The 16806-nt window shown below is 44.1% G+C and overlaps 1 protein-coding gene across 16 annotated transcripts in view; it reads left to right on the plus strand.

The window, feature by feature from the left end:
- Positions 1-16806, plus strand: part of LOC118373995 (regulating synaptic membrane exocytosis protein 2-like) — a 257928-nt gene that overhangs the window by 190866 nt on the left and 50256 nt on the right. For 12 of the 16 annotated variants that reach the window (XM_052494501.1, XM_052494502.1, XM_052494503.1 and 9 more), the window contains one exon: positions 8770-8873. The exons of the other annotated variants lie outside the window; for them this stretch is intronic. In XM_052494501.1, coding sequence (XP_052350461.1) covers positions 8770-8873 — 104 coding nt within the window. The remainder of the gene's footprint in view (positions 1-8769; positions 8874-16806) is intronic. 16 annotated transcript variants of the gene reach the window in all.

Genomic DNA, 16806 nt, shown 5'->3' on the forward strand with positions numbered 1-16806 from the left:
GTTTGATTTGGTTTGGTAAGTGGTTTGCTGAGTTAGTTTTGTGGTCGGTTCTCTGAAAACTATGACATTTTAGTTTATTTTAAACATGTCTAATTAATCTCCATAACTTATGGTTTCTGGTCTGGGCTGTAGATTTACATGTAAAAGAGTGTTGCCAGGCATCAGCTTGCCATCAGCTGTGAATGTTTGTTTCTCAATTATTTTGTTGAGTATCCATGGAAACACGTATGTACATGTAAATCTCCATGTATGGAAGAATTACATGTAGATCAATTATGAACCCCTATTATGTGACTGAGTGGGCGTGAGGGACGAACTTCTGGAAGAGTTGTGTGAATGGAAATTGTATATAGGCCCTCTGGAGACAATTAACTTGATTGAAGATCATTTTGAGGTAGATGAGATGAGCATCACTGAAAGTGTTATCCATGATCATAGTCATTAGAGCTTCTCTTACTGCTGAATGAAAGTAGACCGGCTCTAACTGATACATCATGAATCCATTAGCTAACACCTTGATAAAATGCACCATGGGACACTGGGACACATTGGAATTAAGAGTTGCATACTGACTGTTTTATTTGGTGTAGTTTCCTAGTTATCACCAGTTTGCTTGTCATGGATTGTAATGTTGTGTTGTCGTCTTTCCTGAAATGTAGCTCAGTGAGGGCAGTAGTTAATGACTTCAGCTTTAATGAAGCTTCAATGTTAGTCTATCTCTGTCTCTCTCTCTTTCTCTCTGTCCCTCTCACTCTCTCTCTCTCTATCTCTTTCTCTCTCTGTCTCTTTCTCTCTCTCTCTCTCTGTCTCTCTCTCTCTCTCTCCCTGTCTCTCTCTCTATCTCTGTCTCTCTGTTTCTCGCTCTCACTCTGTCTCCATCTCTGTCTCTCTGTCTCTCTCACTGTCTCTCTCTCTGTCTCTCTCTGTCTCTGTCTCTCACTGTCTCTCTCTCTCTCTCTCTCTCTCTCTCTCTCTCTCTCTCTCTCTCTCTCTCTCTCTCTCTCTCTCTCTCTCTCTCTCTCTCTCTCTCTCTCTCTCTCTCTCTCTCTCTCTCTCTCTCTCTCTCTCTCTCTCTCTCTCTCTCTCTCTCTCTCTCTCTCTCTCTCTCTCTCTCTCTCTCTCTCTCTCTCTCTCTCTCTCTCTCTCTCTCTCTCTCTCTCTCTCTCTCTCTCTCTCTCTCTCTCTCTCTCTCTCTCTCTCTGTAGTGCACAGATTATGATACACCCACTACTTTGTGAAAGCATGACATGTGACTGTAGCAATATGCTGAAATCAATGAATATGTTTTCTGCTGAAGCCATCATGATTCAACTATGATTCATAGAATGTTTGCAGTCATACTGTCAGAGGTATTGTACAACTCTGTGGGTCAGTATGCTCATACTGTCAGAGGTATTGTACAACTCTGTGGGTCAGTATGCTCATACTGTCAGAGGTATTGTACAACTCTGTGGGTCAGTATGCTCATACTGTCAGAGGTATTGTACAACTCTGTGGGTCAGTATGCTCATACTGTCAGAGGTATTGTACAACTCTGTGGGTCAGTATGCTCATACTGTCAGAGGTATTGTACAACTCTGTGGGTCAGTATGCTCATACTGTCAGAGGTATTGTACAACTCTGTGGGTCAGTATGCTCATACTGTCAGAGGTATTGTACAACTCTGTGGGTCAGTATGCTCATACTGTCAGAGGTATTGTACAACTCTGTGGGTCAGTATGCTCATACTGTCAGAGGTATTGTACAACTCTGTGGGTCAGTATGCTCATACTGTCAGAGGTATTGTACAACTCTGTGGGTCAGTATGCTCATACTGTCAGAGGTATTGTACAACTCTGTGGGTCAGTATGCTCATACTGTCAGAGGTATTGTACAACTCTGTGGGTCAGTATGCTCATACTGTCAGAGGTATTGTACAACTCTGTGGGTCAGTATGCTCATACTGTCAGAGGTATTGTACAACTCTGTGGGTCAGTATGCTCATACTGTCAGAGGTATTGTACAACTCTGTGGGTCAGTATGCTCATACTGTCAGAGGTATTGTACAACTCTGTGGGTCAGTATGCTCATACTGTCAGAGGTATTGTACAACTCTGTGGGTCAGTATGCTCATACTGTCAGAGGTATTGTACAACTCTGTGGGTCAGTATGCTCATACTGTCAGAGGTATTGTACAACTCTGTGGGTCAGTATGCTCATACTGTCAGAGGTATTGTACAACTCTGTGGGTCAGTATGCTCATACTGTCAGAGGTATTGTACAACTCTGTGGGTCAGTATGCTCATACTGTCAGAGGTATTGTACAACTCTGTGGGTCAGTATGCTCATACTGTCAGAGGTATTGTACAACTCTGTGGGTCAGTATGCTCATACTGTCAGAGGTATTGTACAACTCTGTGGGTCAGTATGCTCATACTGTCAGAGGTATTGTACAACTCTGTGGGTCAGTATGCTCATACTGTCAGAGGTATTGTACAACTCTGTGGGTCAGTATGCTCATACTGTCAGAGGTATTGTACAGCTCTGTGGGTCAGTATGCGCATGCTGTCAGAGGTATTGTACAACTCTTTGGGTCAGTATGCTCATACTGTCAGAGGTATTGTACAGCTCTGTGGGTCAGTATGCTCATACTGTCAGAGGTATTGTACAACTCTGTGGGTCAGTATGCCCATACTGTCAGAGGTATTGTACAACTCTGTGGGTCAGTATGCTCATACTGTCAGAGGTATTGTACAACTCTGTGGGTCAGTATGCTCATACTGTCAGAGGTATTGTACAACTCTGTGGGTCAGTATGCTCATACTGTCAGAGGTATTGTACAACTCTGTGGGTCAGTATGCTCATGCTGTCAGAGGTATTGTACAACTCTGTGGGTCAGTATGCTCATGCTGTCAGAGGTATTGTATAACTCTGTGGGTCAGTATGCTCATACTGTCAGAGGTATTGTACAGCTCTGTGGGTCAGTATGCTCATACTGTCAGAGGTATTGTAAAGCTCTGTGGGTCAGTATGCTCATACTGTCAGAGGTATTGTAAAGCTCTGTGGGTCAGTATGCTCATAATGTCAGAGGTATTGTAAAGCTCTGTGGGTCAGTATGCTCATAATGTCAGAGGTATTGTAAAGCTCTGTGGGTCAGTATGCTCATAATGTCAGAGGTATTGTAAAGCTCTGTGGGTCAGTATGCTCATAATGTCAGAGGTATTGTAAAGCTCTGTGGGTCAGTATGCTCATAATGTCAGAGGTATTGTAAAGCTCTGTGGGTCAGTATGCTCATACTGTCAGAGGTATTGTAAAGATCTGTGGGTCAGTATGCTCATAATGTCAGAGGTATTGTACAGCTCTGTGGGTCAGTATGCTCATGCTGTCAGGTGATGACTCTTTGACCCCTTTCAACAAGCACTGGTCAGTGTTTGGACAATATGACTCAAGATGAACAAAACAAGGATGATTATTTGATGACTATCTATATTTTGTTACATAATCTTACTATTCCGTTAGTCAGCGCCTCGCCAAAATGTTTGGGTATGCGTCAACTAATGCATTTGACTAGATAGAGGATTATTTAAAGAGTTTATTTGTGTTATGTAAGGTACGCCATTGATGAGTTCACCTAGGACTTTTACCATGCTGTTGTACCATGCTGTTGTACCATGCTGTTGTACCATGCTGTTGTACCATGCTGTTGTACCATGCTGTTGTACCATGCTGTTGTACCATGCTGTTGTACCATGCTGTTGTACCATGCTGTTGACGACAAGCATTGACCTACAACTTATACCATGCTGTTGATGACGAGCCAAAAATTGCCTGCTCGCTTTGTTCAGCTACAGCGGGTATCTCTTGACTTGACAATGAGGTGAGGTGAGTTGAGTTGGCACGGTGGTGTGATCAGATCAAAGCTGAATAAGGCAGATGTCTCACAGTGTTGTTTTATTCATGCCTCTCTTAATTATTCAACTTCATGAAGACGGAATTGACCTAACTGCAGATGTTGTCTATAGTGTGTTACACATTAAGGCCAATAATCAGAGTCTCGTCACCTGGCCTTACACATCGGCTCTGTCCCACATGGCACCCTTTTCACTACAGTGGCTGGCGAAAGTATTCACCCCCTTGGCATTTTTCCTATTTTGTTGCCATACAACCTGGAATTAAAATATATTTTTTTGGGGGGGTTGTATCATTTGATTTACACAACATGCCTACCACTTTGAAGATGCAGCATATATTTGATCATGAAACAAACAAGAAATAACACAAAAAAACAAACTTGAGCGTGCATAACTATTCACCCCCCAAAAGTCAATACTTTGTAGAGCCACCTTTTGCAGCAATTACAGCTGCAAGTCTCTTGGGGTATGTCTCTATAAGCTTGGTACATCTGGCCACTGGCATTTTTGCCCATTATTCAAGGCAAAACTGTTCCAGCTCCTTCAAGTTGGATGGGTTCTGCTGGTGTACAGGAATATTAAAGTCATACCACAGATTTTCAATTGGATTGAGGTCTTGGCTTTGACTAGGCCATTCCAATACATTTAAATGTTTCCCCTTAAACCACTTGAGTGTTGCTTTAGCAGTTTGCTAAGGGTCATTGTCCTGCTGAAAGGTGAATCTCTGTCCCAGTCTCAAATCTCTGGAAGACTGAAACAGGTTTCCCTCAAGGATTTCCTTGTGTTTTTCGCCATCCATCATTCCTTCAATTCTGACCAGTTTCCCAGTCCCTGCTGATTACAAACATCCCCACAGCATGATGCTGCCACCACCATGCTTCAATGTGGGGATGGTATTCTCAGGGTGATGTGAGGTGTTGGGTTTGCGCCAGACATAGCGTTTTCCTTGATGGCCAAAAAGCTCAGTTTTAGTCTCATCTGACCAGAGTACATTCTTCCATATGTTTGGGGGGTCTCCACATGCCTTTTGACGAACACCTAACGTGTTTGCTTATTTTTTTCTTTAAGCAATGTTTTTTTTTCTGGCCACTCTTCCGTAAATCCCAGCTCTTTGGAGCGTTGCAGCTCCTTCAGAGTTATCTTTGGTCTCTTTGTTGCCTCTGATTAATGCCCTCCTTGCCTGGTCCGTGAGTGTTGGTGGGCGGCCCTCTCTTGGAAGGTTTGTTGTGGTGCCATATTCTTTCCATTTTTTTATACTGGATTTAATGGTGCTCCGTGGGATGTTCAAAGTTTCTGATATTGTTTTATAACCCAATCCTGATCTGTACTTCTCCACAACTTTGTCCCTGACCTGTTTGGAGCTCCTTGGTCTTTATGGTGCCTCTTGCTTGGTGGTGCCCCTTTCTTAGTGGTGTTGCAGACTCTGGGGCCTTTCAGAGCAGGTGTATATATATACTGAGATCATGTGACAAATCATGTGACACTTAGATTGCCCACAGGTGAACTTTATTTAACTAATCAAGTAACTTCTGAAGGTAATTAGTTGCACCAGATCTTATTTAGGGGCTTCAAAGCAAAGGGGTGAATACATATGTACACACCACTTTTCCAGTTTTCATTTTTTATAATTGTTTGGAACAAATTATTTTTTAAATTTCACTTCACCAATTTGGACTATTTTGTGTATGTCCATTACATGAAATACAAATAAAAATCGATTTAAATTACAGGTTGTAATGCTACAAAATAGGAAAAATGCCAAGGGGGATGAATACTTTTGCAAGGCACTGTACATAGTACACCACGTAGGGATTAGAGTGCCATTTAGGATGCAGACAACAACTCGTATAGCTGCAGCTGGTCTCCCAGGGGGTGTACACCAAAGCCTTCAACATGGAAGCATACAAAAAGGGGGCAAGAGGAACAGGAGGGGGGTAGGTGGGCACACATCCAGGAGTGGACAGTGTCACTTCAGTGAAGATGGTCTTTGGGCTAACCACCCCCACCACAGCTTGCCCTGTCATAGTTAGCGGAATCACTATGGCTGTGTGAAGCCACAGTTTGTTCCCGATTTTATTTGGATCTCTTTTAGCCCACAATGGGGTCTTACTGTATCTTCCAAAATACCATGAAAATACAACACCATTACATGCATAACACAGTAAGTGTATCACTATGCTTGCGTGAAGCCACAGACGAGCCAGGAGGAGTGAGTGCTCCATCTCTCTCTCTCTCTCTCTCTCTCTCTCTTGGTTCCATTATGCAAGATGATTTGCACACGGCAGGGGATGATTAATGAAAGGCTGATGAAAGCACAGCTCATCAAAACCTCAGCACATTCTGTTTTCCTCCCAAGACACAGTGGAGGAATAGGAGTGGGATTATGTACTGGAGTAGGGGGAGATGGTTGTTAATTGGAGGCTAACAGAGGCTCTGGAGAGGAGAGCGGCTGCTATTCGATCCCAGCTCTCTCTGTTGTGTAACCTGTTCATTCCCAGGGGTATTGTTGGGCCTACTCTCTCTGTGCCTCAGCCTCAATCACAACAACAAGGTTTCTGAAAGAAAGAAAGAAAGAAAGAAAGAAAGAAAGAAAGAAAGAAAGAAAGAAAGAAAGAGAAAGAAAGAAAAGTTGTGGTACTGGTAGCTTTCTCTTTTGTACCTACCTCCACCTTTCTGCCTGCTTTTGGTTGTTTATGTTCCAGGCTGTCTGCCTATCTGTCTGTCTGTCTGTCTGTCAGTCTCTCCACAGTAGACTATTAGTCCCTGACTCAAGTGGCTCCCCCACCGCCTCTCTTCTACCTCAAGTCTTTTAGGGTTTCTGTCTGCTTTGTCAGCGCCAACGCTCTTCCTCCCATCCTTAACTTCTACTTGACTGTTTCAGCTCTCTTTCCTCTGGACAGTACACAGCAGCTCACCTTTCCCCCTCTTTGTTTTTCAATAACACTACAGGTCTTTTAGTCCAGCCGCTCCCGGCCTGCCTTGCACCCTTCTCTTCTCTTCACTTTTCTCCTTGGCTGTCCATTAGTGCAATTTGTGTTGGTGTGATCTTTCTTTGTTGTGGTGTATGATTTTGTTTGTGTTGTTGTGCTCTGTGCTTGTTGTTGTTGTCGTTTTGTGCCACCCCCTGTCCATCATGCCCCCCCCCCCCCCTCACTCTGACCCCCACCCGATCTGTGCGGCGGCCACTGTGAAGGAGGGTCCTCCACAGTGACATCACTTCCTGTCCATGGTGTCACCCCTCTCACTCCCATCTCCTGTCCTCTGTCTGTGTCTGTGTTTTGTCATGTGACCCCAGAAGACACGGACTCACCAGGTTGGACCAGCTCAGGTCTGTCCCTCCTTCTTCTGTATGCCTCCCCTTTTTACCTCCTTCTCATCTTCCTCATTCCTCCTCTTCTTCATCCCGCCTAGTCCTGCTTTCTCATGTCCATTCTTCCCTGCTGATTGAGCTTGTTGGAGATGTTTTTTGGGGGGGAGGGGATGGATTTGACTCAGTTTGTGTGTGTTTGCTTACATGTAAGAATGCATGGTCATACATGTCAACTGTGTTCATTGTAACATGTCTGTTGTTAGGCTATATTCAACCCTGACGACATTTCATTGAGGCATGTTGTACAAATAGAACCTAGGAATCCTGATATGCCACCAAGATGGCAGAAAGTGCATCTCATTCTGTTGTTCTACAACATAAGGTCGTATCTCATGAACTGTCATATAAAGCTGATGGACAGGAAATCATATTCACATGTTGCAGAAAAACTAGCATGGATGCTGTCCTTTCATTTCCTTTCATTTCCCATCATTCCTGGAGATCTTCATTTAGTCTCATCTATTATCTTTCTACATTCATTTGCTCTTTGTTTTTGTGTTTTCTTTCTCTCATGCGCCTGTGCTTCCTCTCCTCACCGCCATCATACAAATCTAAAGTAGAGAGAATGAAAGTGTGTCCAGAGAATGGTGATGCAGGTAAGACGGCTAGAGTTACTGTAGTCTGCCTGACATCACGAAGTGAGGCCGTCCCAAATGGTACCTTACCCATTCCCTAGTCGAGTGTATTCTGTTGGACCGGAGCCACATTGGGAACACTGTATAGAGAATAGTGTTCCTCTTTTCTGAATACTCCCCACACTATAGACTGACTGACTGACCTAAAAGACCTGACTGACCTGACATGCTCACTGTGGCATGTGGACAGTCACGTTTAGCCCCCAAAGCCTATGTGAGCTCTGGGAGGTTGGTAGCTGCTTGCAAGAAATATGATGAATAATTAATTCAGTAAAATAAACTATGGCAAAGAGGTTGTATAGTAAAGTTAGGGCTCCAGACCCAACAGAGCATGTCTGAGATTTTGACACGGAATAACTGACACTTTTCATTCAAACCCTTCATGTGAACTCCAAGTGAACCCCTTCATTATGAAATGGAATATTTCTTCCAAGTTGCTGTTTGTGTTTTCCCACTGTTCATTTTTCCAGCTCTATGTGACATCATGGACTGACTGACTGTTGGTGTCTGGGTGAACTAACTCTGTACGCTGCATGCAGCACTTTCATACAATAACGTTGTCATGTGAAAATGATACCCGAATGAGTCTTTGGATCATAGTAATGCGGGATTCCTAAATCAAAGTAGAAACCTTTTTTTTTGCTGATATCGTGAGGACTTTTTCGGTCAGTGCTTTATACCAGAACCCCAAAAACATTTCAAAAGACTATTCCTGAGTAGCGTTGCAAAAATTAGTGAATTTCCCCCAAATTCCCAGGTTTTCCAGAAATCCTGGTTGGAGGATAACAGATGATTCCCTTGTGATTCTGGGAGTCTTCCAACCAGGATTTCCCTATTCCTGAGTATGACCTCCACTGACCACTCTGCTCCCTAGGTGCTATAGATGTGGAGGAGAGGACCAGACAGATGAAGCTGAAGGTGAACAAGTTCAAGCAGGGGGCCGGGTGCGACTCCAGACTGGAACAGGACTACAACAAGGCAAGACACAGTGACACAGCCCTCCTTTCCTTTTCATAAGTAGAACATTGTTAGCATCACACTATTTCTCCCAACAAACTGACCTGGAGTTACTTTAACACATCCATGTTCAGGACACGTGAAGCAGGACTATCACTCTTAAGGCAAGACCAATACCAGCCCTTCCTTCCTTTTCTATTCATAACATGGTCATTAAGTAGACACTTTGTATACAAACTGACTTACGGCTAACACAGAAAATGTTCAGTAAATGTGACCCGCGCAGGAATCAAATTTAAAGCCGAGCAGGATGTTAACAGCATCATACTCAAACCCATGGCGAGACATCAAAAATTTAAAACACTTGTTTCCAAACACCCATTACAGCAGTATTCACAATTTGGCAAGCTTCATGAACAAGTATAAGTACATACATGAGGTATTATATCGACCCTGTGAATCCATGGAATGTAGCAGTGACTGTGTCCAGAGTCACACAGACTGTAGTTGCTGTAAGTGTAGTGTGTTTATAAAGAGCCCTGGGGGCCTCGCCAGAGCCTGAGCCAAGCCTTATAAGAGAAAGCATGTCCATCCTCTTCCTTTTAAGTGTGTGGAATGATAACTACTGCCCTGGAATACACTAAGCATGCATTACACTTATAGTTCTATAAAAATAAACATTTGTCAACTCTGTTAGTTGTGAGGAGTGCCACGAACTACAACCGTATTTTAACAAACTGGACACAGAGCAGCTTTTAATATACAATCTCTTTCTTTGCAGATTATTTTCATTTGTTTTAACATCATGTCTTGGTTCACCAACTTGCTGTAAAAAAAAAACGAAGAAAAATATCCTTTTCCCATTTCTTGTTTATGCCAAATGAATTTGATTAGCTTATATTTTTGGCTTTACAGAGAACAATTTACTATCGCTCAAGATTATTTGGTTATATAACCTAGTATTTCTCTGTGTCCTCCTCCTAGAACATTGGCCGTAATGAATGTGAATGAGCTGCTCTTTGGCTAACAATTGTTTTAGGACGAACAGATCTCCTTATAAAGCCAACGAATCATTGAAAGCAAAGATTTTGCCCACATGAAAGTTTGTTCTATTGTCCTTTGTCTTATAATTTTCTAATTAAAACTTTGATAAATTCCTTCCCCACAAGACTATAACCCTTGCAATAGACTATTTAAAAAAAATATCTATATATTTTTTTTATTTCACCTTTATTTAACCAGGTAGGCTAGTTGAGAACAAGTTCTCATTTGCAACTGCGACCTGGCCAAGATAAAGCATAGCAGTGTGAACAGACAACACAGAGTTACACATGGAGTAAACAATTAACAAGTCAATAACACAGTAGAAAAAAAGGGGAGTCTATATACAATGTGTGTAAAAGGCATGAGGAGGTAGGCGAATAATTACAATATTGCAGATTAACACTGGAGTGATAAATGATCAGATGATCATGTACAGGTAGAGATATTGGTGTGCAAAAGAGCAGAAAAGTAAATAAATAAAAACTGTGGGGATGAGGTAGGTGAAAATGGGTGGGCTATTTACCAATAGATTATGTACAGCTGCAGTGATCGGTTAGCTGCTCAGATAGCTGATGTTTGAATTTGGTGAGGGAGATAAAAGTCTCAAACTTCAGCGATTTTTGCAATTCGTTCCAGTCACAGGCAGCAGAGTACTGGAACGAAAGGCGGCCGAATGAGGTGTTGGCTTTAGGGATGATCAGTGAGATACACCTGCTGGAGCACGTGCTACGGATGGGTGTTGCCATCGTGACCAGTGAACTGAGATAAGGCGGAGCTTTACCCAGCATAGCCTTGTAGATGACCTGGAGCCAGTGGGTCTGGCGACGAATATGTAGCGAGGGCCAGCCGACTAGAGCATACAAGTCGCAGTGGTGGGTAGTATAAGGTGCTTTAGTGAAAAAACGGATGGCACTGTGATAAACTGCATCCAGTTTGCTGAGTAGAGTGTTGGAAGCGATTTTGTAGATCATCGCCGAAGTCGAGAAGTCGAGAATCGGTAGGATAGTCAGTTTTACTCGGGTAAGCTTGGCAGCGTGAGTGAAGGAGGCTTTGTTGCGGAATAGAAAGCCGACTCTTGATTTGATTTTCGATTGGAGATGTTTGATATGGGTCTGGAAGGAGAGTTTGCAGTCTAGCCAGACACCTAGGTACTTATAGGTGTTCACATATTCAAGGTCGGAACCATCCAGTGTGGTGATGCTAGTCGGGCATGCGGGTGCAGGCAGCGATCGGTTGAAAAGCATGCATTTGGTTTTACTAGCGTTTAAGAGCAGTTGGAGGCCACGGAAGGAGTGTTGTATGGCATTGAAGCTCGTTTGGAGGTTAGATAGCACAGTGTCCAATGACGGGCCGAAAGTATATAGAATGGTGTCGTCTGCGTAGAGGTGGATCAGGGAATCGCCCGCAGCAAGACCAACATCATTGATATATACAGAGAAAAGAGTCGGCCCGAGAATTGAACCCTGTGGCACCCCCATAGAGACTGCCAGAGGACCGGACAGCATGCCCTCCGATTTGACACACTGAACTCTGTCTGCAAAGTAATTGGTGAACCAGGCAAGGCAGTCATCCGAAAAACCGAGGCTACTGAGTCTGCCGATAAGAATCTGGTGATTGACAGAGTCGAAAGCCTTGGCAAGGTCGATGAAGACTGCTGCACAGTACTGTCTTTTATCGATGGCGGTTATGATGTCGTTTAGTACCTTGAGTGTGGCTGAGGTGCACCCGTGACCGGCTCGGAAACCAGATTGCATAGCGGAGAAGGTACGGTGGGATTCGAGATGGTCAGTGACTGTTTGTTGACTTGGCTTTCGAAGACCTTAGATAGGCAGGGCAGAATGGATATAGGTCTGTAACAGTTTGGGTCCAGGGTGTCTCCCCCTTTGAAGAGGGGGATGACTGCAGCAGCTTTCCAATCCTTGGGGATCTCAGACGATATGAAAGAGAGGTTGAACAGGCTGGTAATAGGGGTTGCGACAATGGCGGCGGATAGTTTCAGAAATAGAGGGTCCAGATTGTCAAGCCCAGCTGATTTATACGGGTCCAGGTTTTGCAGCTCTTTCAGAACATCTGTTATCTGGATTTGGGTAAAGGAGAACCTGGAGAGGCTTGGGCGAGGAGCTGCGGGGGGCCGGAGCTGTTGGCCGAGGTAGGAGTAGCCAGGCGGAAGGCATGGCCAGCCGTTGAGAAATGCTTGTTGAAGTTTTCGATAATCATGGATTTGTCGGTGGTGACCGTGTTCCCTAGCCTCAGTGCAGTGGGCAGCTGGAAGGAGGTGCTCTTGTTCTCCATGGACTTCACAGTGTCCCAGAACTTTTTGGAGTTGGAGCTACAGGATGCAAACTTCTGCCTGAAGAAGCTGGCCTTAGCTTTCTTGACTGACTGCGTGTATTGGTTCCTGACTTCCCTGAACAGTTGCATATCGCGGGGACTATTCAATGCTATTGCAGTCCGCCACAGGATGTTTTTGTGCTGGTCGAGGGCAGTCAGGTCTGGAGTGAACCAAGGGCTGTTCTTAGTTCTGCATTTTTTGAACGGAGCATGCTTATCTAAAATGGTGAGGAAGTTACTTTTAAAGAATGACCAGGCATCCTCAACTGACGGGATGAGTTCAATGTCCTTCCAGGATACCCGGGCCAGGTCGATTAGAAAGGCCTGCTCACAGAAGTGTTTTAGGGCGCGTTTGACAGTGATGAGGGGTGGTCGCTTGACTGTGGCTCCGTAGCGGATACAGGCAATGAGGCAGTGATCGCTGAGATCCTGGTTGAAGACAGCAGAGGTGTATTTGGAGGGCCAGTTGGTCAGGATGACGTCTATGAGGGTGCCCTTGCTTACAGAGTTGGGGTTGTACCTGGTGGGTTCCTTGATGATTTGTGTGATTGGGGGCATCTAGCTTAGATTGTAGGACTGCCGGGGTGTTAACCTCTTGCTCCTACCTGACACGCAGGCGTCCCATCTAGACATCTGGAAATGCAAATGCGCTACGCTAAATGCTAATAGTACTAGTTAAAACTCAAACGTTCATTAAAATACACATGCAGGGTAATGAATTAAAGCTACACTCGTTGTGAATCCAGGCAACAAGTCAGATTTTTAAAATGCTTTTCGGCGAAAGCATGAGAAGCTATTATCTGATAGCATGTAACACCCCAAAAGACCAGCAGGGGACGTAAACAAAATAATTAGCATAGTCGTCGCTACACAAACCGCACAAATAAAATATAAAACATTCATTACCTTTGACCATCTTCTTTGTTGGCACTCCTAGATGTCCCATAATCACTATTGGGTCTTTTTTCGATTAAATCGGTCCATATATAGCCTAGATATCGATCTATGAAGACTGTGTGATAAACGGAAAAAAATAGCGTCTTATAACGTAACGTCATTTTTTTAAATTAAAAAAGTCGACGATAAACTTTCACAAAACACTTCGAAATACTTTTGTAATGCAACTTTAGGTATTAGTAAACGTTAATAAGCGATCAAATGGATCACGAGGCAAAGTATATTCTTTAGCTGTCCGTCTGGAAATAATGTCCGGGTAAATCTCAACCAAAATATCCGGTCGGAGGCTTGAACAAATGGCTTGTCTCTTCTTCGTTTGACCAAGAAACAAAGCCTAGGCAAATGACAAGACTGTTGACATCGTGTGGAAGCTGTAGGTATTGCAACCTCAGCCCCATTTATTGTGGTTCGCCTTTATCAATGGGTTGAAGTGGCGGATGGATATATATTTCCATTTTCAGTCATCAGATTTTCCTGCGCTTTTCGATGAAACGCACGTTCTGTTATAGTCACAGCCGTGATTTAACCAGTTTTATAAATGTCTGAGTGTTTTCTATCCACACATACTAATCATATGCATATAGTATATTCCTGGCATGAGCAGCAGGGCGCTGAAATGTTGCGCGATTTTTAACAGAATGTTTGAAAAAGTAGGGGGTAGGAGTAACAGGTTAAGCATATCCCAGTTTAGGTCACCTAACAGAACAAACTCTGAAGCTAGATGGGGGGCGATCAATTCACAAATGGTGTCCAGGGCACAGCTGGGAGCTGAGGGGGGTCGGTAGCAGGCGGCAACAGTGAGAGACTTATTTCTGGAGAGAGTGATTTTCAAAATTAGTAGTTCGAACTGTTTGGGTATGGACCTGGAAAGTATGACATTACTTTGCGGGCTATCTCTGCAGTAGACTGCAACTCCTCCCCCTTTAGCAGTTCTATCTTGACGGAAGATGTTATAGTTGGGTATGGAAATCTCTGAATTTTTGGTGGCCTTCCTGAGCCAGGATTCAGACACGGCAAGGACATCAGGGTTAATCAGAGTGTGCTAAAGCAGTGAGTAAAACAAACTTAAGGAGGAGGCTTCTGATGTTGACATGCATGAAACCAAGGCTTTTTCGATCACAGAAGTCAACAAATGAGGGTGCCTGGGGACATGCAGGGCCTGGGTTTACCTCCACATCACCCGCGGAACAGAGAAGGAGTAGTATGAGGGTGCGGCTAAAGGCTATCAAAACTGGTCGCCTAGAGCGTTGGGGACAGAGAATAAGAGGAGCAGGTTTCTGGGCATGGTAGAATATATTCAGGGCATAATGCGCAGACAGGGGTATGGTGGGGTGCGGGTACAGCGGAGGTAAGCCCAGGCACTGGGGATGTGATGATCTCTGGACATGCTGGTTGTAATGGGTGAGGTCACCGCATGTGTGGGAGGCGGGACAAAGGAGGTATCAGGGGTATAAAGAGTGGAACTAGGGGCTCCATTGTGAACTAAAACAATGATAACTAACCTGAGCAACAGTATACAAGGCATATTGACATTTGAGAGAGACATACAGCGAGGCATACAGTAATCACAGGTGTTGAATTGGGAAAGCTAGCTAAAACAGTAGGTGAGACAACAACAGCTAATCAGCTAGCACAACAACAGCAGGTAAAATGCCGTTGACTAGGCAACGGGGCCGACAGATAAAACAAACAAGCAGAATGGAGTACCGTGATTAATGGACAGTCCAGCGTGCATCAGCTATGTAGCCAAGTGATCAGTGTCCAGGGGGCAGCGGTGGATGGGGCAGGGAAGCTGGACTGGCGAGTGTTATCCAGGTTAAAAAACTAACAATGACTAAATAGCATGTAGCTAGTTAGCTGGTTAGCTTCTGGAGGTTCTTGAGTGTGTTCTAAAAATTAAAAATAATAGCGATTCCGTATCACATTGGGTGAGGCAGGTTTCCGGAAGGTATAAACAAATAAAAAATCGGAAAGAGATAGAAAGTACATATGGGTCCAGTGAGTGTTTGGGACGCGGCGATGCAGACGGTTAGCAGGCCTGTGCTAACAAGCTAACAGTTAGCAGGCCGGGGTAAACAAGGTAGCAGTTAGCGGACCAGGGCTAAACAAGCTAGCAGTTAGCAGGCCGAATTAGCAAGCAAGGAGATAGCAAGGGCTAGAGAGTTAGCCTTTGGGGGACGTCGCGATGGGGTGAGTCTGTTTATTCCTCTTCATGCGGTGACATCGATAGACCGGTCGTTGCCCCGGGTATTGTAGCCCAGGAGTATGCTACGGTGGTAAGCACAGGTGCTCTGGCCAGGCTAGCTTCAAGCTAAGTGGGTGGAAACGCTAGCCAGGAGTAATCATCCGGGGTTGCGGTTTAGCTAGATAGCTAGTTGTGAAGATCCAGCTGAAAAATGTTCAGTTTGTGGTGGGAATCCGGGGATAAAAAATAAATAGGTCCGTTATGCTGTGGTTAGCGTCGCGTTGTTCGAACTGGCGAGAGCTTTCTGAGCTAAAGGTTAGCTGATGACCGGTTAGCTGAAGACCGCTAGCATAGCTGGTGGTTCGCTGGCTAGCTTCAGTTGAGGGGTTCCGGTTCCGAAGTAAATATAAATACTTTAGGAAAAAGTAGCTACATTGGGTGAGGCGAGTTGCAGGAGAGTATTTGGAAGCTTAGGTTTAGCAAAATGTTTTTAAAGATATGCGAAGAAAAATATGTAAAAACGAAAAAGAAACGATATATACAATGGACACGATAAGACAGGACGACTTACTGCTATGCCAAAATAGTTTATTATCTACATCACATACAGTGGGGCAAAAAAGTATTTAGTCAGCCACCAATTGTGCAAGTAATTTTAATCATAGGTACACTTCAACTATGACAGACAAAATGAGAAAAAAAAAATCCAGAAAATCACATTTTAGGATTTTTAATGAATTTATTTGTAAATTATGGTGGAAAATGGTCACCTACAAACAAACTAGATTTCTGGCTCTCACAGACCTGTAACTTCTTCTTTAAGCCAGTACATGTCCAGGCCCGTCTGAAGTTTGCTAGAGAGCATTTGGATGATCCAGAAGAAGATTGGGGGAATGTCATATGGTCAGATGAAACCAAAATATAACTTTTTGGTAAAAACTCAACTCGTCGTGTTTGGAGGACAGAGAATGCTGAGTTGCATCCAAAGAACACCATACCTACTGTGAAGCATGGGGGTGGAAACATCATGCTTTGGGGCTGTTTAACTGCAAAGGGACCAGGACGACTGATCCGTGTAAAGGAAAGAATGAATGGGGCCATGTATCGTGAGATTGTGAGTGAAAACCTCCTTCCATCAGCAAGGGCATTGAAGATGAAACGTGGCTGGGTCTTTCAGCATGACAATGATCCCAAACACACTGCCCGGGCAACGAAGGAGTGGCTTCGTAAGAAGCTTTTCAAGGTCCTGGAGTGGCCTAGCCAGTCTCCAGATCTCAACCCCATAGAAAACCTTTGGAGGGAGTTGAAAGTCTGTGTTGCCCAGCAACAGCCCCAAAACATCACTGCTCTAGAGGAGATCTGCATGGAGGAATGGGCCAAAATACCAGCAACAGTGTGTGAAAACCTTGTGAAGACTTACAGAAAACATTTGACCTC

Source organism: Oncorhynchus keta, chromosome 34, assembly GCF_023373465.1.
Source record: "Oncorhynchus keta strain PuntledgeMale-10-30-2019 chromosome 34, Oket_V2, whole genome shotgun sequence".
Lineage (NCBI taxonomy): Eukaryota > Metazoa > Chordata > Actinopteri > Salmoniformes > Salmonidae > Oncorhynchus > Oncorhynchus keta.